The sequence below is a fragment of the Rhododendron vialii genome, chromosome 10a (assembly GCF_030253575.1).
Source record: "Rhododendron vialii isolate Sample 1 chromosome 10a, ASM3025357v1".
Classification (NCBI taxonomy): domain Eukaryota; kingdom Viridiplantae; phylum Streptophyta; class Magnoliopsida; order Ericales; family Ericaceae; genus Rhododendron; species Rhododendron vialii.
In genome coordinates, this window is record NC_080566.1 from 13,699,559 (window position 1) to 13,720,811 (window position 21,253).

The 21,253-nt window shown below is 41.4% G+C and overlaps 1 protein-coding gene across 1 annotated transcript; it reads right to left on the minus strand.

The window, feature by feature from the left end:
- Positions 1 to 815: 815 nt before the first annotated feature.
- On the minus strand, positions 816 to 10,138 carry LOC131303877 (protein ASPARTIC PROTEASE IN GUARD CELL 1-like). Its single transcript, XM_058330938.1, has 12 exons — positions 9,689 to 10,138; positions 8,731 to 8,851; positions 7,482 to 7,909; positions 7,219 to 7,375; positions 5,945 to 6,027; positions 5,762 to 5,858; positions 5,551 to 5,623; positions 4,580 to 4,762; positions 3,447 to 3,571; positions 3,191 to 3,292; positions 3,014 to 3,111; positions 816 to 1,285 (listed from the first exon to the last, which is right to left on the minus strand). Exons 1-12 carry the CDS (start codon positions 10,105 to 10,107, stop codon positions 1,081 to 1,083), a joined length of 2,091 nt encoding a protein of 696 aa, XP_058186921.1. The 5' UTR covers positions 10,108 to 10,138; the 3' UTR covers positions 816 to 1,080.
- Between the last annotated feature and the right edge of the window lie 11,115 nt (positions 10,139 to 21,253).

The following is a 21,253-nucleotide window of genomic DNA, read 5'->3' on the forward strand; positions in this document are numbered from 1 at the left end:
GAATGCCTTAAAAGAAGACTAACTACGATCAAAAGTGGGCATGAAACTCACCTTAGTTCAAGCATCCAAAGAATCTCCTTCTATAGGATGTGTTTTAAGGTGATGAAGTGACAAGCCACGATAGTTGAAGAGGGCAAAATATAAATAGTTGTAAAAGAGAAGTAAAAGTGACAGGCTATGGTAGTTGAAGGGGGAAAATACATAAATAATTGCAAAAGATAAGTTAAAGTGAACCCGAAATTTTCCCAACGTACAGCCCGGCCCGCCTGCCACTTGAGCCGAGCTTCGAAAATCATAATCGCGAATGAGAAGATTTTCCATACAGTTTAAATTAGATACTTTCACCAAAAAGTCGGAATCGAGATCAACTTATGTAATGGTTGCTCACGTGGTCTTATACCGCAAAATTAGACATACCACAATTCTATTTGATGATTCAAGCCGTCCATTTTAAAGGTCACAATTTGCATATCGTCAGTGCAAAAATTTAGGTTGATCGGACATCGGAATCCAATTGAAAGAATCGTATATGTTACATGAGAAATAGATGGCTAGAGGCTGACCATTCATCTCTCTAGACAAATATAAATTGACCAAGACTTTGCCGATATGTGATCAACTTGATTTTTAACACGAATGATGAACAAATAAAGGCCTATAACATGCCACATTAGTTTGTAAAATAATTTGTCCGTCGCAGTATGTTTTCCTGTGAATCCTCGAACAGGAATACAGCACTAAGAGCATTTCACATCTGCTAGCTGTGACTAGATTTGATCGAACATTGAGAATGATCGAACCACAAACAAGAACCATTCGCAAATTTTGACTTATTGGTGAGACCTTTGATTCAATGCCTGTCTTACAATTTCCAAAGTAGTTCTGTACCCCACAAAAGAAAAATGTGAACAATTTCCCTTTTATAGTTGTAGCCCAGCTAATGTAACATCAAATAAAGCCATGAAAAGGTTTGTTTGCACGTATGGATCCCGTTGACAAAATTTTGAAGCTGCTCTTGCAGAAATCAGTCATCGTGACTTGTCAAAGAGTTGAATGCTTCACCATACTATGCACAATTCATCAGGCCATGGCAACTTCGGTTCGTAGCGGCTGGAGTTCTTGCTCGGCAATAACAGAATCAACAGGATTATCAACAGGCTTGTATGAAACAAGTGTTTGGTCTCTTTGTTTCCAAATAATCCATAAACCGGAAGCAGACAATCCAAGAACTAGGGTAATAACAATTGCTACAACCACAACCATGTAAGGCTGGTGCCACCAAGTCCTGCAGCAGTTCAGAAAGGCCAATATGGGGAAAAAAAATCGTAAGACATGCATCATAAGATGTTTGTGCCATCACCAAATCTCCCCGAATAATATTTGCAAATATACACAACACAGGCATATGTGATGGAACATGGAAGGAGCTAATAGACACCAGATAGACTGTTTTAATAGAATGGGTAAATATCGCTGAGATTGCCTTAATAACAATGAACCTCCTATGGTTTCTATGAGCAGTTCACTGACACCACCAATCGACAATTGTCAGTCCAAAGTCCAAACACGTGATGGAATGAGGCAACAGTATCTCTTATATCTAAAAATTCACCCTTTGTTATAATAAAAAAAAAAGTAATTAAAAAATATGAACTCGCTTATTTTGAATCAAAATGGTTTGGTTAAAGCTACTGCGTGTGATTTGCTCAATCCACGGCCCACCTCGATACACCTGTGTCACAACAGCTTCTCTTTTTTTCTTTTGAGTGTTGGAGTGGCAGGCAACTGAGTCTTAAGACACGCCTTCGCGGCTTTATTTCAAATTAGGATGTTACACGAGTGGCTTCTTTCGAGAAAGTAGCGGAGAAGACAGAAGCTACAGGAAGATCCAACAGCAAGCACCCCACCCCATACAACTAGTTGGGTAGACATTGAGATCGGGTTGTTAATGCCTGGCTTAATTCTCCCAAAAAGGAAGAGCAGCAAGCCGAGCTGCCTTAGCTGCTAGAACAAGGAAGGCAACTGCCTCGCTTCCTGTAACTGAATTAGTTAATTCTATGAGCAACTTGCCTAGAGCCGAACAGCTAGAACAAAAGTGTCGTATAGAGAATTTGTGTGTGTTTTTAGGCATACACCATAGGTTGGTAATGCAATCGATAGAAAATTCGATAACTCACGACGAACACAACCCTATCATATTATTGCAATAGTTCTCTTCCAGGTGTGGTAACCGATAGCATAGTTGTTAAAATCGAACGATTCGCGTTCGTATCGTATGATTCGATATGATTCGGTGGGTAATCCATACGAATAGGCTGCCTGTATCAGAAATAGATGCGAATCGGTGAATCGTTCGTCGATTAATGTAAAATTTCCTGAATTCATTTTCGACTCTTTTTTTGCTTTGTAGTTATTAGAAAAGGGTTCAAACAATTCTTTTAAGGTATTCAGAATTGTTCTATGCCAATCTTTCGTCTATGTTTCTCACTTTCTCCTTGTATGGATAGAATTATAGGTAATAAGAAAGATTTTTTACGAAAGTGGATGGAAAATGATAAATATAAATGGAATGCAACCACCCTATAGACCTTATAAGGTTTTGTTTTGTACTTTTTAACTCTCCACATTATTATCTAATCATCATCCAGAAGAAGCTTATTTTGATTTAGATCTAAATATTTCACTCTAGTATATATTTTTGTTACCCTAATCAAAAATCAAATGTTTCCATGCATTGTAGAAATCATGACCGAATCGTAGCCATTCACGATTCGGAAAAGGACCATTTTGATTCTGGATTGGATTCACGATTTGACAACCTTGACTGATAGTAACAAGTGCCCCGGACAAAAAAAGAAAACCCACCACCCCCACACACTCACAGAGAGAGAGAGAGAGAGAGAGAGAGAGAGAGAGAGAGAGAGAGAGAGAGAGAGAGAGAGAGAGAGAGAGAACCATATATAAAAGCATAAGGAGAAAATATAGAGAGAACAAGATTTAAACAAGAGCTTACTGCTTCGGTGGAGGCTCAATATTCCATCCAACCAATTGATAACTCCCAAAGTCATCAGGAAGCCGGACACGATGTTCAGATAATCGTGCAATAATACTCTGCCAATTAGCATAGTTACTAAGCTGATGGTACTGGTTATTGAACAGAAAACCATACAATTCTAAAATGCAAACTCACCATTGCGGTGGCATTTGTAAAGTACTCGCCAGATCCTGCTGGCAGGATGGCCCATTGTATAAGCGAATCATTTCCTTTAGCAGTAAAATCCAACAACTTGATCTGAAACCATTCAGATAATAGACACCCAGAGTGAGGATGAAACTTAATGACTCTGATATTGAGTGACAAGCTAGATATCAACAATTAGATTGCAGCAATATCAGATCAAATCTGCAATATTAAGCTGATATAAAATGGTCCCAGATAAAGCTACCTGTGAATCATCGACATCTAACTGCTGGGAAACAACGTGAGCAAGGTCTGTAATGCGAGGCTTAAGATATCCATACTGGACACTCAACAACATGTAAAATGTTATGAGTCCAATTTGAAGTTCGCCTGCACATCGAAGATCCCATTACAATAAATCTCACTCCGTTAAAAAGGGAAATCACGGTATAAAAAATGTTGACAAAGTTGTGCTTGATGTCCTTTGAAATCCAAGACGCAGATTGAGCTCAGTTGGGATAAAACTAGCAAATCATGCGCATTGAATGGTCAAAAACTTCTAATATGTACAAGAGTCTACAAGCCTCCACATGTTGATAAGTCAGCAAATAGTCTAATCAATGTTGTGAAAGTGTAAATTCAGGTGCTTAGCAAAAAAAAAAAGTGTAAATTCGGGCTATCAAAGAACATATGTGATTTGTCTCTTTTAGCTGCGTAAAATAGTTTTAGATTGCAATAAACTTATTTTCCATCCAAAGCACCTGCTTAAAGCATGAAACAACCACCATGCAAATAAAAAGAAAGATGATATGCAAGGTGAATGCATATGTGGAGCAAGTTCAAAATATTTTGAGTAACTGCATTTCAAGGGCGACTTTTACTCGAGTTAGGGAGCCTATGATATCAAGTAGTCTTTATTTTAACTTGAATATTTTGAGTAAATAGTTTCATAAATATACTCCAAATTGACTATTGGTTGCCTAGAATTACTATGTTCCCTGATTTAAGTGGGTTTTTATTTTTGAACTGAGATTTAAGTTGGTTCAGTTTTCCTATTTTAACGTGGTTTTTGTTATAAAAGAATCAGGTTTAGTTCCTAATTTTATACAGCCTTGCTACGTTTTGTATTGTAGCTACTATATAATAGGGTTGAGCCTGATGGCCACATGCATGCAATTTCTTTATTTATTTTGTTCATAAATCTAATGAAAAAGAGTTTTCTTATTTGTATTGTTTCGGTGATTGCTCTTGCTGCATATATTTCTCCCTCTACACGGCTATGCTCTTCCTTATATCAGAAGAGCTCCCTTTCAATTTAAGCACAACAAAGGTTAGACAATCCTGAAATTAAATAGAATGAATATGACAAGGTTAGTAAAAACTACCAGCTAATCATACCCGGACTAATATGCGGCGGCTGTGCAGGAGCCATTGTAGGTGATCCATCTGAGTTTGTTCTATCAGGAGGTGGAGGAGCAATGGCCTGAAGCCTTTCCCATAACTCAGAACAATTTGTTTTCCAGAAACCGACTTTTTTACGCTCTCGGTCATACATCACAAGAGTATTGCGGACAATGATTCCTATAAAAAATTATATTTATTAACAAAATCATATTAGTTCCTGATTATAGTGGATGCCCTACACCTTGTTGCACAACAAAGATTAAACTTCAAGGCCCATATGACGAATTTTGTCGCATGTTTTTGAGGGTGGGTTTTGACTCAAGATTGGTGTCCTCGGGAGGCTGCGTTAAGTAAACAGTCTGTGTTTTGTTGAGAAAGCCCATAGAGATTAGTAGCACGAAGAAGAAGCGGTAGCGGGAGTGAGGGTTAGGGAGCAAGAGTGAAGAGAAGAGTGTAGGGTAGAGCAGACAATGCCTGAAGGAGCATTTATATACTCTTTAAATGGAAATAAACATATTAGCAGAACTTTTTATTTTGAATAATTATTATAAAGAGGTTATAAAGTGACACTGAATAAATATTGCATACTTTGTTTTCTACTTTTGCAAAAATCAAAAACAGATTAACAGATTCGGAATACCATACCAACTGGAGTTAATAATTCTTGAGGTTGAGGTTACTCGCCCATTTTATCTCAATTTTTATCCAAATTCCTTGACTAACAACAAAACTACGACGAAACGGATTGACACAATGGAACACTGGTATTGACGGGTTGCACCCTAGGAGAGGATATTTCCTTAAGATACTCTTAAAGGCTTCGCTGTAGCACTATGTTAGAACCATGCTACTAAAAACATACCAACTCTAACAGAGAGAGAGAGCTCAAAACAAAAGGTCAAATACAAAAATTTTAGCATAAGGACATACGTGAAAATTTTAAAAGGATTTGGCATAGAAGATACCTCCTAACAAGGTAGTTGGATCCTTTCCATTCTGGAAGATCCCCAAGCAATAGGCACCATGAACCTTTGAGTGCTTTATACCGACGTGAAATGAGGTAAAAGCGAAGAGAGAATAGTCAGTTCATACATATCAAATAAAAAGTTGCAAGGAAGACGGAAGCCCACTAAACTTGTTTCAGCAAGGCAAGCTTTAAGTAGTATATCTGCTTACCCGAAACAAGTAGTTCTCAGGAGACAGTGGCAGCTTGTGTCCATTGCCAAATACCATGTCAACCACTGGAAATGTGTTAGACAGTTGCGAGACATCACTGAAGTAAACATCAAAATTAAGCATCATTTGGCAGACAAAGAATAGTTATCAAAGTGCCAAACTAACAAACAATATAGGCACAACCTTCCAGCACCAACGAAGCAAATATCATTGTAATTTGGGTCAGGACCGGGAATCTGTTTGAGAGAATGGAGTTCTGCCATAATCTGCATACAAATACACCAAACAATCAAACACAATAAACAAAAAGTAAATGGACCAGGTGGTACTAAAATATAAGTAAAACAAGTGAAGTTACCAAGGCGCACAAAGACCCCTGTTAGCCCCTCATGAATAGTTACCTAATACTTACCATTTGTTATCTCTTATTTTCTCGAACTGGCATCCGTATTGTCTTGATCCACAAAACTCGATTTCAACAATTCAATAAGCAAGGACTTTTCTACAATTTTTGCACTTAAAACTTAAGTGAAAAATGGGAAGCAAACTGTGGCCTTCATACTAAGATTATACTTGATACTGATATGAACTTTTTGTAGGACACGCTGACATAAAACTAAGGCTGCTAACACCTGTTTGCTAAATACGAGTATTTTGCATTAGAATAATAATTTACCACCATTCTTGAGAAATATGTAAATCAAAAACTAACAAACGATAGCCTAGGCATTTGCATATTCATGTTTCTAGATGAAATGACAACTGTGTATCCAATTGCATCATATCCCAGTTCCATGTCCCCTTCTATGCTTCATAGCATTATAATTAGCTGAGTCTGACAAAGATAAATACCCGTACCAGATACCCATAACCAAATCCATGAAACATAGGTAGAGACTAAGAGCTAGGAAAACCGTTAGGTTTGATGCCTCCTAAGGAGCTCAAACGATCCATGAACTTCATGAGGGATACCTCTGTTCTTATGTCGTTAGAGTTGGAGCGTTTGTCAAGGTGGCAAGGCCCACTCTCCCCACTCTCCCTCAAGGTCTTGCATTTCGGCCGGCATACATACCTACATACGTCAAAGTATAACTACATATAGATCCACGGATGAGTATAAAATATAATAACACATACTCCACACAATACATTCTCCAGATGTGTACTCTACTCGTACCACCCCGTACCTGAGGACCTAACTTATCTGATTGCCTCTACTGTCTAAGACAACAGTTCTCAATTATATAGCATCATAGACCCCAAAGATAAAAACTGAGTCGGTCCAAAATACACTTGACAGGCTCTTTAATTCACCCCCACCTGCCCCACAAACAAATATCAGAGACTCAAAAGGAGTTCCAGAAGAGATTCAACCCGGAAGTATTTGCTGTAAACCAAATAATAAGGATCATTCAATCATAACAAATAAAAAAGCTGTGAAAAAGAGCGTATCTTACAGCAGACTTAAATGCTACAAATGCTTCTTCTGGCAGGTAAGCATATGTAGTACCACTATCCAGAACAGTTCCATGTTTGCCATCAAAAACCCTTGGATTTAAAGGCAACTTCTTCCCAGCAACATTTATCTCCTTCAGCCGAATATTATAATATGGACTGTTGCCATCCCGAGACTAGAGTAAATGTGTTAGATGCATCAAGTGTATATTTTCTGAAAAACAACTGAGTTTGGTATCCATAAGAAGAATTTCCTTAAATATACCTGCGTCCAGGATCCGAAAGGGTGAACACCATGTCAGAAGGGGCAGCAATTCCACCAAGAACCATTGCACCACCCCCGACATCCATTCCACCGTAACACAAGGAAAAAGAATTACTAATTACACCTCTGTTAACAAGTTGATCCACAACACTTAGATCTCCACGTCCCAAACCCATTATGCCATCAGCATTCTGAGTGTAAAGGTCGCCAGTTTCCGCATTTTCACAACCAAAAACAGCACGCTGGGGTGTAAGTTCACTTTCATTTCCAAACGACAAGATGTCCTCGCCAAGCACACCACTGCTAGAACTCATTTCAGCATACTGTCTCTCATAAACACATTGCACCCTGTCAGTGTCACAATTGCAATCAATGTTGCACTTCACGGGTTGGTAGCTGCTGGACAATTCTGGTTGGAACTTTGGATCCTGGTGAACACACAATAGGATTCAATCTTGAGAAAACAAGAGTTAGAAAAGAAAAATCCACACAATATGCATAAGGTGTGTTTGAGGGTATAATAATATATGAAACCAAAAAGCTTGTAATTACACTTTGGCAGAAAATAAGTTCTGGAAAGGAAGTGGATGACACCAAAATTAATAGCAAGTTGATTATAGTCAATCCATAATGCAAAGTTCATTGTTCATAGTTCAAACCAAATAAAACCAAGTAGTACCAAATAACTAGCCAATTACAAAGTTCAATGCTCAAAGTTCAGAACCAAATAAAACTAAGTATACAAAATTACAAGCCAATTACTCCTCCTCCTCTTCTCCATATCCCTCCCAAACCCCTTGTAGTATATTACCACAAGAACTTAGCCCTTTGCACCCCCCCTTTCTTCCATTCCTGCCTCTCCTGATTGTGAGAGATTGTTTCTTGTGCGGCCAAGGCTTTTGGGCCACCAGGGTTTTGTATTTTTGTTTCTACTCTAGGTCTTCTAATTTGTATAGCTTCTTCATGAGAAGTTTAGCCACTTGGTTATGTCTCTGTGTTTCCTTATTGGGAAGTGTTTGAGCTTTGTTGTACATTCCCCCAAGACCGTTCCAATTACACAAACCAACACCACATATCCACAAACTTTCAAACAGAGCAACTATTTAGCCCCTACAATTTCGAAATCCTAATGGCATGCACTTTTCAATTGCCTATGGAGACAATGAGAATCTTTACCAACAAGACATGCAAATCGATATTTAATCCTAGGCTCAAATTGATTAAAACAGCCAGAGATCAGATGATTCACCTGATGCCTACCACACTGCTCACAAGAAGAGCATGGAACGTAAGTAACGGTACTCCCCGTATCAACTATAAGAGCGAATTTCTGCGGAGGAGTTCCGATCCAAAGCCTGGTCGTATAGTAACTGCAACAAACCAATTTATTCAGCTCACACAAAACTTTCAACTACACAAATTTTGCTCTGAATGCGTACTGATATTAACTACCGGTGAATTCAAGGGCCTACTCTTACTAAACTTGGCTTTGGTATTTTTTTCCAGTATTATTTGTTTTTCGTAACTTTTTATTTAGCTCACAATATTTGGATTAATCAATCATCTTGACCAGAGTAATCTGAAAAGTATAAATACATGGACCATAGAATTAAAAAAAAAAATATCATAAAAGGATGAGACAATCTTCAGTGAATTTTTTTTTTTTTTGGTCGTAATTTTGTACTTTTAAGATGCAGGCAGATGAATGGTCAATCCAAAAACTTTCAGCTACACAAATTCAGCTCCGAATGCGTACTGAGATTCACTACCGGTGAATTCTAGGGCATGCTCTTACTAATTTTTTGCTCTGGTATTTTTTTTCAGTATTATTTACTTTTTATAATCTTTTACTGAGCTCATAATTTTTGGATTTAATCATTCGTTTCAACGAGAGTGATAAGAAAAGTATAAAACTGTGGACGAGACAATCTTCAGTAAACTTTCTTTCTTATTTGGGTTGTAATTTTGTAATTTTCAGACGCAAGCAGAAGAATGGTCAATTAAAAAACTTTAACCTGAATCTAATAAAATGCTACTGACACAGTATTATTTACTCCATTGATACAAGTGAGGTGGGCTCCTGAGTAAAGAATGAGGCGCCACTAGACTTTCCTATCTAATCAAGATTCAGAAAAGATGAAATTAATACCAAAACAAGAATTTAGGAAGAACGGGGCCTAAGTATTCCCGAATTATATATATAGTACCCGTTGAGGAGGAGATCATCGTGGAGGCGCATGTGGGCGATGGGGCGGAGAGACGTGGAGCCTTGGAGTTGGCGGCGTGACTTGTATACGACGGAGGAGTTGGGAGGAGAGGTGGGGGGAGAGAGGAAGAGGGGGAGGAACATGACGTGGCGGTTGTCGGCGCCGCCGTGGGGCGGTGGGAGTACGAGGGCGTTGGCTTGGATGAGTCCAGATAGGTACGGAGAGGAGGAGGAGGAAACGGACCGGTTTAGCACGGTGAGGAATAGGATCAGGACGACGGTGAGAAGTGACGGCGGCGTTGCCATTTGGGAATCGGGAGTGGAGAGAGAGAGAGAGAGAGAGAGAGAGAGAGACTCTGGACCTATAGGAGGAGGGAAAGTCAGCGGGGGGACGAAGGGAGGAGAAGACTCTCCAACCATTCTCTGGCGCCCCCAGAAAGAAACTGTAACATCACTGATGGGAACTTTCAGTTGTCCAGAGGGAAATTAATTTTTTTTTGTGTTTTTTGTGTTTTTCTTTTTCTGGAAGACATTTTTTTAGTGTTTAGTTAGTTTGTTAAGTTTTTTTGTGTTTTTTTTTTCATTTTCTGGAAGACATTTTTTTAGTGTTTAGTTTGTTAAGAGCATTGGCACAGTTATTAAATTTGGCACAATTTATTGCTATTTTTAAAAAATGGTAAAAAGAAATGGCAACTATCTGCCCACAACTATGAACTCAAAATTTTCTCAAATGTGGCAAATGCTAAGAGAAAATATATGGCAAAGTTGATATTTTTTATTGAAAGAGGGAAAAAAATAAGAATGACAAAATGACTTACATATGTGTAGCATCTTTGCCAAATTTTTTTGGCAAAATGACACTATTCATTGCTTAGAAATGAGAATGGCAAGGATAAAATGACAAAAACACTGGTGCAGATGCTCTAAAAAAGTTATAAAATTGATAATTCGTTAATTTTCTCGTTATAGAATAATTTTCTGCAAAATTGATTCTCTATACACACAAAAAAAAAAAAGAGGCAAAAGATTAATTTCCTGGCAAATTTATTAATAACTTGTTAACTGAGCACACAACGAAAATGATTTTTAGTTTTCTTTATTTCAGTTTTTCGGAGAATGCAATTCACTCTAACATTCGCGATTACTAAACTGAAAATTATTCGTAAAATAACCAAAAATCTGCAGTTGTACAGGTCCTACCCAAATACACTTTACAAGCACTTATATACTCGCGTTATTTTTCATTCTACGGGAAAACCTATATTTATTGTTATGAATTGACAAATTGGAGTGTGAGTGACTTAACTTAAATTAGTTTTAAAAAAAAACAATAAAACTAAAGCCAAAAAAAAAACAAATAAAAAAGTCCGAATTTTATTTCCCAATACACAATAAAAGCCCAATCCCCCAATTTTTAAAAAATCTCCCCCCCTAATCTGTATGCTTGTAAACTTATAAGTCCGAAACTTATTTCGATACTTTTTACTTTTTGTTTAGCTTTTCATCTTAATTTTTGGGGCTAATCGTTTGTCTCGACAAGACGAATCGAAAAAGTATAAAAATATGGACTGATGTTGAAAATTTCAAATAAGACAGCAGTTTAGACAAATAAGATAGTTGTTTGATACTTTTTTTTCATCTTTAGTGAACTTTTTTTTGCTTTCGGTCATAATTTTTATACTTTTTAGGCTCGGATTTGGAGAGAGAAAGAGGAGGGTTGAGAGGAGAGAGAATGCTTCAATCTAAGCTGTCCAAAAGTGCATCGGACGGCTTGGGAGTGTCAAGCGGGCACCACGTGGGATATACCAACTCGGCACTGAAAAATTTCTCCCTACATCCTCCCCCTCCATTATTCGTAGAAAAATATAAAAAGAATCCTAATAATTTAAGATCGGAGAATCAAAATCTCGCCCAGCACGTTTGTATATAGTATTGAGATAGATAGATATAGATAGATAATGTTCAAATTGTAGTTGGGAGCGGATGCGTGCCGTTTATTATATATATATATATATATATATATATATATATATATCCATGCTGGTTGACAAATTGACAAAATAATAGTTTAATATACGCAAACTCGATATCGAAGCTGGATAACTAACTAATTTCATCGTTATGAAAATGCGCCAGGATCCGCAAAGGGTGGTTGCTTTAATTACATTGGATCAACAAAACGTGAAGTCCAGGTGTATTAATGATTCTCTGTTCTCACGAAAATGTTACAGTACTAGTAGGTTTTGAGATTATATTTCCACAACTCATAGGGTATACAATTTGTCAATTTGAAAATTTTCTTTGTTGAGTTTTATGCTTGTGGTATGGGGAATCTTAAGGCTTGTTTTTTTTCAATCGATAAAAGTTATCATTTTACATCGAATATGAAGTACAAAATACAAACTCAGAACACTACACCAATTGTGAAAGTCAACAAGACAACTAATTTTAACAACTCAACAAATAAAAGAAATAAGTCTATTATAGGGTAGAGAAACAAAGGAAAAGCAAGCCCCCTAAGGAAAGAACACTCACACGCAGGTGAGGAAACTCGAACTCTTGACTTCCTAATGAGATGCAAGAGTTCCGGTCAACTGAGCTAGCCCAGTTGATTATCTTAAGGCTTGTTTGTTTGGAGAATAATGGAGGGGATAAAGGAGAAAAGTGTTAGTTGGTGGCAGAAGGAAGGGGGAGAAGGGAGGAGGGGGAGAGCTTATCCCCTTCAAGGATGTTAGAGCATCTCCAATGGCAGATGTCAAACATGACGTGGACAGTGCAACGGTAACTTTTGGCATCAATTCACCTTCCAATTCAGATGCCTTCTATTATGCCAAATCCTACATGGCATTTGACATAGATGAAGGGGGGAGGAAGCATGCTAACTTTGATTACCTACCTCTTGCTTGCCAAATTTCAAAAATGACTGTTTGGATTTTGACATTAAGGGTTAGAGATGAATAACTTGATGTCAAATAAATAGAATTTGGCATAAGGATTGGAAATGAAGGTTTTGATGTCAAATTGGAGAAGCCAAAATGCCACATTAGCCTTCAAAAAAAAATTGGCATCCCCAATTTGAAGTCAATGGTTGGAGATGCTCTTAGTTAACAATACTTCCCTCTTTTTTGAAGGGCAAAAAAGAAATTTTATTAATTTTTAAACGGGTGGGGAAAAAGACCGCCATCAAATCATTTTGTATTCTCGATGAAATGATTAAAAAAGAGCAACCAAGTAACTTATCACATTATCCACTCTTATTCACCTACTCTCAAGTCTTATCCACCCATATCAACTATTATATAAACCAATTATTGGGGAATCTCCTCCTAAAATAATTCCTTTATAATATATTCATCCGAATCACCTTTTATTGACCCTACTTCATTATTTACCTAAAATCTTATTTGTCCGACAAATGAGTCGTTAAAAGAAAAGGCTTCAACCGTCGAGAAGTACATGAGATGTTGGCTATGCTGCCCCAGGGCACGAGCGGACACCAGGGTAACAGGGTGTTCGGCCCCTGTACATGTCATTGGAATTAGATCATTCAGTTTCTTGAATGAAATTTCTATACATATGTGTGCGAAAAATTCCTTAAGTTCTAAATTATCAACCATTTTGTGTTCACGTGTATAAAATTAAATGACTTTTACATATATAGTTATATACATATAATTGAGTCTCTACATATATATACAAGTAGAAATATGTACGTATGAAATACACTTTTTGTTATCAATGTAAAAATATATGTGATCCGGGCTACCACAAGGTTAAAAAAATCCTGTTATCAATGTAAATTGGGTACCATATTTGGTGCAAACTAGATTTCGAAATTGAGTGGAGCACAACCACCGTAACAATAAATCGAACAAGCTATAAGCAATCCTCTGTTTTTTGTCCAGAGCAAATGAAACAAGAGGAGAATATTAACTCCTTTGCACGACAAAATTGTAGATACAATGGTTATTTGTAACGTTTTTTTATTTTTATTTTTATTTATAAAAGGTAGGATCTAGTATATAGAACCCATTTCATGTAAGAGGACGATGCAAATAATTGTTGTATTATTTTTTCCCCCTCCGAACCTCCACCATAAATCCCTCTCTTTACCAATTGCAAATTCAATCCCCTAATGCTACGAATTGTAGAAAACTACAAGTGGCATCAAACAAGGCCCAATGAAGTATGCATTGGCAGTTGGGGTGTCAAAGGAGAGGGTTTGGGTCAGCTTAGACGAGTTGTAAGTGATTGGGTCTTTTCATGGGTGACTAACTTATTTGCAACCTAATTAGCTAAATATTTCTTATTCGTACCTAATCCGACCTATTTATTTAGAGTGAAATTCTATTCGCCCAATAATTTAGTTATATATTCATATTTAGATACAATTACTAATCAACAAAAGAAGAGAGTCATTTTTATGCTGGAAATATACCTAATAACTCGTTGAAAATTTCCCCCGAAGAAGAGTTACATTGTCTCCTAATCCGTCCTCCATGATTAGAAGAGACGAGGGGCTTCAGTGTATCCGGTTGGAATGCCACAAACTACCATGTCCCTCAGTGTTTCTTTTTTAAAATTGTACACAACTAGTTTAACTGTCATATTCATCTAGTATTCTTTCTCCGTTACCATCTTTTACAATTTGACGTGTTTGTAGGTTCATAGGTAGCGGTAGGTAGCTGACGTGTGAATGTATGTGAGCTGGAGAGGTGCGATTGGTTGATGATTAGTAAAGAGAAGAGAGGAGTGATCTAGAGAGATGAAGGAAGAAGCAGGAGGACAAAAGAGACAAAGGCAGTGTGCCCCTCTTTTCTTTTTCCGTGTGAGGTATAGGCAAGTTTCCCTAGACGGATTAGGTGACGTCAATCTAGAAAGAATATTCTCCCTCCTCAAAATCAGTGCTCACCATTTTCTCTCTCTAGAAAAACCTGTCTTTGTCTAGTCAGAAGGAATGTCGTGGTATTTATAGGCATCTGGGCCTGGGTCAGGTCCAGAGTAATCAAATAAAGTCTTGACACGTGTCCCTTCCGTACCTCTAGGTTGCGGGGGGTGACGTCACCCTTTGCGAACAGGTCCACGGGTGCGTCCCCCTCGCGACAGTCCTCCTTCCTTAGCCACCAAACAATTAGGCCCCCCTCAATTCCCGTTGAAGCAGAATCGCGATCCTACCACGGTTGTGTCTCGACGAGGTCTCCCTAGTCTTGCCTTATGACCAGAGTAGGCCCCCATTCACTAGTAAAGCCATCTGGGGTCTTGCGACCCAAACAATCCTCTTTACGATGGCTCTCGCGGGCTTCTCTGCCTCCGTAGGCGCTACTCGTCCCGCGGGGGCCACCGCCCCTGCCGCGTGGCATCCTCTTTCCGTTTGGGGCCTACTGTCTATGCCGCATGGCGTTTCTCTACGCACGGGGCTCTGGCCATGTGTCCTCGAGTAATTGGCTGGTCAAACCTTTCTCTTGGGTCAATGGTCGCGATTTTGACCAACCCTACAGTGATCTTAATACAAATTCATCTTCTGCTAACAGACACAACACATGCAGTATATCCATCCCATGATTAACGAGCGTAAATTTGGTTCACAACTCTCTTACTCCATACTTCTTAATCATCCAAACTTCAATTCCATTGTCAAGACTAGCAACCAAACAGAGACAACAACCCTAAAGAACATCCGTCTTAAGAGTCTAAAATTTGTAATTGTCAAACCGAGCAGGGAACTGCACTTCCTTGAAAATCTCATCCGAAAAATCAAAAGCAAAGCAAGCTTGGAAATTACTTAGTAACTGTGGTGGCCTCGGTTGTTGTGTCGGTAACAGGTCGAGGCTTATCGAATCTATGCCTTGTGAGTTTCGGTTAGTAAGTTGGTGAATGGCAACGGACTTGACCTTGTGCTCGGTTTAATGCTCGGTGCATTGCTTGGAAGCGTGCTTCGGCTTCAAAACTCTCGGGAGTGCTCTGGGTGTGGTGGTTATACCAGCTTGGTCCCCCTTAACCACGTGCCAACAACAATCATTTGGATCAGGCCATGTGCTCCATAGCCGTTTTCCTCCCGCGTCAGGTATGACGTCACCCGAGGCGGTTACCCGAGCGTACGCCCCACGCGTTGGTTTGAAGGCCAAGGAATCTTAGGTCTATAAATACGAAGGGATGCTCATTGAGAGAGGTATGCTTTTTGCCCTAACTCTAGAACTAATTTCCACCCCTGAGATCTGACTTGATCATCGGAGGGTCACTGGGCTAACTCAGCCCTAGTGACTTGCTGCAAGTTACGTCGCAGGAGCAGCGGAGCTGAGGAAGAAGAACCCTAGCCTGGATCCCGGCCTAGGTCCCATAAAACCTGAACCCCCACAATTGGCGACTCTGCTGGGGACTTAGCCACCCTTTCGGCATCCACTTCCCCCTTTCTGCTCCGTTCAGCGTTCCTGAATCGAACATGGTTGAGATTGACAACGCGCATCACGGTGGTACTGCCCACGGACTCGGTTCCCTCATGGACCACAGCCTGGCTTCCGGCGGAGCAACCGCCCTAGGAAAGACCCATGTATCCGTCGGAGTTGGCGCCGGAGCGTCAGTTCCAGACGCAGGCCCATCCTCCGAGCTCCATTCCTACATCCGCCATCTTGAGCGGAAAATCGACGATCTTACAACGGTGATGGAGCGCGACAGACACGTCCGAGACGAATTGGCGGAGATCAAACACCTCCTCCAAATCTCCCCGTCTCATTCCTCCGAGAGTCGCGACGGAAGGAAGGGCCGTCACACCCCCCCTCGCAGTCGTGAAGTCGGTCACTTGCTGGAGCACAGATCCCGCCCCTCAGTCAAGGATCGTCTCGAGCCACCAAGAGCGGCGTACGCTCGAGCCGCAAAAGACACGTCACACAGGGATCGTTCCCGCTCTCCTATGCAGCTTCGAAGGAGACCATCGGCCTTTGAGAGGCTCGGTGCTGGGAGCGTCTCTGCCTTCTCCACCCACTCGGTCCGAGTGGGCAAGACAGGCCCGGAATTTACCCCTAGCCTCACAAGGGCAACCAGGGGAGATGACGGCCTTGCGGAGTTCCAGACCAGGGGATACCGCGAGCGCCTGAAGGTCCCCGGAGCCAGAAGTCCCATCGTCTCGCACCCCGGCGGGGCACACAGCAGGAGCCCAGTCACTGAGCGCCTCGAGCCTTCCGCTTGGGACAACTACCGCCATCACCGCCAAGAACGCTCTCCCAGGAAATCGGTTAGTGTTGCTCCAAAGAGAAAGGAATATGAACGATTGGACAAACTTGTCCCCAAGAAGCGTAGCGACTGAGCGTCCAGACGGCCTCGACCGTTCGATCCGACCTCATCGCGACGCGCGACTTACACGACTCACGACCTCCCCTTTCACAAGAGAGATCGACTCGGTTACCCCCTCCACCCCCCCCCCCCCCCCACCAAGGGATTAACCCAACCCAAGTTTGCCAAATACGACGGCAAGACCAAGGCATACACTCATTTGGTTCAGTACAAGCTCGTCATGTCTTTGTTTCTTCGGAACGAACCCTCGGGCGATGCCTTATTGTGCAAAGTGTTTCCTGCAAGCCTCGGTAACCTGGGCCTCACCTGGTTCAATCAACTCCCGGCTCGGTCAATTTCCTCGTTCGATTCCCTCTGTGATGCCTTCATGGCCCGGTTCGTAACTAGCAATAAGCACGAGAAGGAGATCGACTCCCTCCTGGCCCTCCGCAAGAGAAACGATGAAATGCTCTGGCAGTACGCCGGACGTTACTGGGAACTATCCAATGAGATAGAAGGTTGCGATGGCGTCATCTCAGTCCGAGGATTCAAGCTCGGTCTCACCTCCCAGGACGAGCAAGTTTATGACGACCTCGCTCGCCATAAGCCAAACTCTATGAAGGACCTTATGACTCGTATTGAGGGTTGGTGTCAGCTCATCGAGTCCAAGGCGGAGAGAGGCATCGGGAAGCCTACGAGTTTGAAGACATTAAACACCTCGATATTCACACCGGTTCCCGCACCTATCCCAACACCAAAGAAACACGTCAACACCATCAAGCAGTCGCAGAGGAGGGGGCCGAAGCCAAGTGATTTCAACGCCGAGAAAATCGTCTACACCATTCCTATCTACCGGATCATCGATCAAGTGAAGGATCAGACTTTCTTTTCCTTCCCAAATCAAAAGCTAGGAACCGAAAATGGGAAAATCAAGAATCCCATCATCCAATGCAGTTACCACAACGAGCAGGGTCACTTCACCACAGCATGCAAGCCTTTCAAGGCCTACTTGGAGCAGCTTGTTGCGGGTGGCCACCTCGGCAACTTCATCGATCACGAGAAGACAACAGCTCGGGCACAACGTACCGAAACCAACACGGAGGAAGAGGTCCAGACGATCCACGTCATTCACGGTCCTCTAAACTCTGAGGCCGCTCGCATCATCCGGGACGAGCTGAACGCGACCTCCTCCTCCAAGCAGGTCATGTTGGTCGGTCCCGAACCGAAACGCCCCAGAACCGATGACGGCTCCAAATGGACGATAACATTCACCGAAAAGGATCTCGACCGCGTCCAGCTTCCCCACAATGACGCCCTCGTAGTCACGCTACGTATCGGAACTTTCAACGTCCGTCGCGTCCTCGTGGACCAGGGCAGCTCGGCCGAAGTCATGTACTACTCTCTGTTCAAGGATCTGAAGATTCCCGACATCGACCTCCGTCCCTCCGAAGTTCCTCTTATCAGCTTCAACGGAGCACCGGTCTGGCCCATTGGCATGGTCACTCTTCCAGTCCGAGCCGGCTCGATGACTCTTGAAATGGAATTTGTGGTAGTCGACGTCCCTAGCCCTTACAACGCAATTGTCGGGCGCACCTGGCTACATAAGCTTAAGGCAATTGCCTCCACCTATCACCAGGTGGTCCGTTTCATCGGTACTCATGGGCACCAGGAAGACTTGTACGGAGATCAAACTGCGGTAAAAAAGTGCTACGTCGCCGCCGTCCGAAGTAGTAACAGACCTCCCGGGTTAATCTCATTGAAGTCCCCGAGGCCCCAGTTTTGGAGGACGTCGGTCGACCCGCTGACGACAAGACCATAGAAGACGTGGCCACCATCCCAATAACCGAAGACGGTTCCCGCTTCTTCCTTGTCAGTTCCTCACTTAGTGATACCGATCGGAATGAGACGGTAGCCTTTCTCAACCGGAACATCGAAGTGTTCGCTTGGACCCCATATGAGATGCCCGGGGTCGACCCCTCTTTCATTTGCCACGAACTCAACATCGACCGAGCCAAACGCCTGGTCGTACAAAAGGCACGACGGTCCTCTCCTGTTCATTCCGAGGCCGTTATTGAAGAAGACAACCGACTCCTGAACGCAGGGGAAATTAGAGAAGTCCAGTACCCCAAGTGGCTAGCCAACACTGTCGTAGTCAAGAAAAAGAATGGCAAATGGCGGGTCTATGTCGATTACTCAAACCTCAACGATGCCTGCCTAAAGAACTTCTTTCTCCTTCCTTGTATTGACCAGCTCGTCGATGCCACCTCCGGACACGAGTGACTCAGCTTCTTGGATGCCTACCGGGGCTATCACCAGATTGCCATGAGCGAAGGCGATGTCGAGAACACGGCCTTCATCACCCCCCACGGCATCTTCGGGTACCTTGTTATGCCCTTCGGTTTAAAGAATGCCGGGGCCACTTTTCAGCGAATGATAACCAAGATGTTCGAGCGGTTACTAGGCGACACTATGCTGGCTTAAATCGATGACATGGTAGTCAAAAGCATGCGCGCCAGTGATCATCTAACTCACCTTGCCAAAGTCTTCGAGATACTGAAGAAACACAAGCTCCGCCTCAATTCCAAAAAGTGTGTCTTCGGTGTCAGCTCCGACAAATATTTTGGCCACCTCGTCTCCCGACGCGGTATTGAAGCCGATCCTTCCCAGATTCTCGCTATTGATCAACTCTCGGCTCCCCACAACAAGCGCGATGTTCAGCGTTTGACTGGCATGGCTGCAGCCCTGAATCAGTTTATAAGCCGTTCTTCAGACAAATGCCAGCCATTCTTCGCACTATTAAAGGGCAGCCGATGGAGCTTCAATTGGACAGAAGATTGTGACCGAGCCCTCCAACGACTAAAGGAGTATCTTTCCAAGGCTCCACTCCTTGTCACCCCTCGGGACCAGGAAGACTTGTTCCTCTACCTAGCTGTCTCTCCGCACGCTATAAGCTCGGTTGTAACGCCCCTGAATTTTGGTCAATAAAAATTTCGTTAAATAGAATTTTATTTCTACTTTTTATATTCCTTCTATATTTCCGATATTTCGTGATAATTAGATTTTCGTCCCTAAATTTTAACCATTGACTAAAGTAGTTTCCCGAGCACATAGAACTAGATTCTAAACCGATTAGTTAGAAACCAACTACCTAGTTCCTTGGATCCTTTACCCATTGGGTAATAACCGTTGGGGAAGTTAGTGACCCTTGGATAATAGAGTCTTTTGACCAATAAAGTACCGATGTGACTAGGGAATCTTGTACCTTGTTTCCTAGAAGCCAACCTTGTCACTTCAAACTTTCTCATCAAACTTACTTTATTCTTTATCCATTGGTCCATAATGTTAGGGTAACTTTTGTCCATTGGTTAATAACCTTTTCATTATTATATTTTGTTTAAAGTACGTATAGGACATGTAGTCTTTTAAGAAATCTTATTTTAAGTATAAAAGTACTTGTACTTCTTTTATCCTTTGGTCATTAACCGCAAGGGGAATTATTACCCATTGGGTAATAGCCTTAATCTTCCAACAAGGTACAAGTTTTTATTTAAATAATCAAGATTTGGATTTCCATGTACTTTTATGCATTAAAATATTGGGGTATGTCTAAACCCTAGATTTTCTAGTACTTTGTTACTTTATTTAATACTAGTACTTATTTGTTATTTTAATGGGAAGATGATCTCCTTAGATTCATAGTACCTTAGTTATATATAAATATATGTACTTGGTTGAATATTTATATTGCTAAGAACACATGTGCTAATTCTATTGTTTTAAAAGAAAATCTTAGCCTTTAAGTTTCCTTGACTCAATTACCAAAGTACATATTATTCTATGTTTATTTGTACATAAGCATAAGTGTGTGTGTGTGTGTGTGTACTTTTGCAAGGGAGAGAGAGAGAGAGAGAGGAGAGGGCTGAGAGAGCCAAGAGAGAAAGAGAGGGGAGAGAGAGAGAGTTGGCCGAGAGAGAGAGAGAGAGAGGATGAAGGGAAAGAAGAAAGATTTGGGTTGTACCATGCCTTAACCACCATGATCTTCTTCATCCTTCCAATCTTTGACAAATCTAACCTCCATTGTCCTACTTGTACAATTATCAATTGTTTAACACCAAATCTTGTACAAACTCTCCTTTCCATCCACCAAATCTTCCAAAATCCCATCCAAGGTACACAATCTAACCATGCAAGCCTAGGTAGCCCCTTGACCTAACCCATCAAGCTTGACATTTGAAAGATTGAGGTATGGAGAGAGAGGGGGGGGGGGGGGGCGGCCTTAGGGAGAGAGAGAGGGAGCTCA

Coding starts and splice junctions, on each gene's coding strand:
- LOC131303877 (XM_058330938.1), bottom strand. CDS start 10,107: ATGGTTGGAGAGTCTTCTCCTCCCTTCGTCCCCCCGCTGACTTTCCCT. Junction 7,376..7,481: donor CTTTCGGATCCTGGACGCAG/GTATATTTAAGG, acceptor GGATGGCAACAG/TCCATATTATAATATTCGGC. Junction 3,112..3,190: donor TTACAAATGCCACCGCAATG/GTGAGTTTGCAT, acceptor GCTAATTGGCAG/AGTATTATTGCACGATTATC.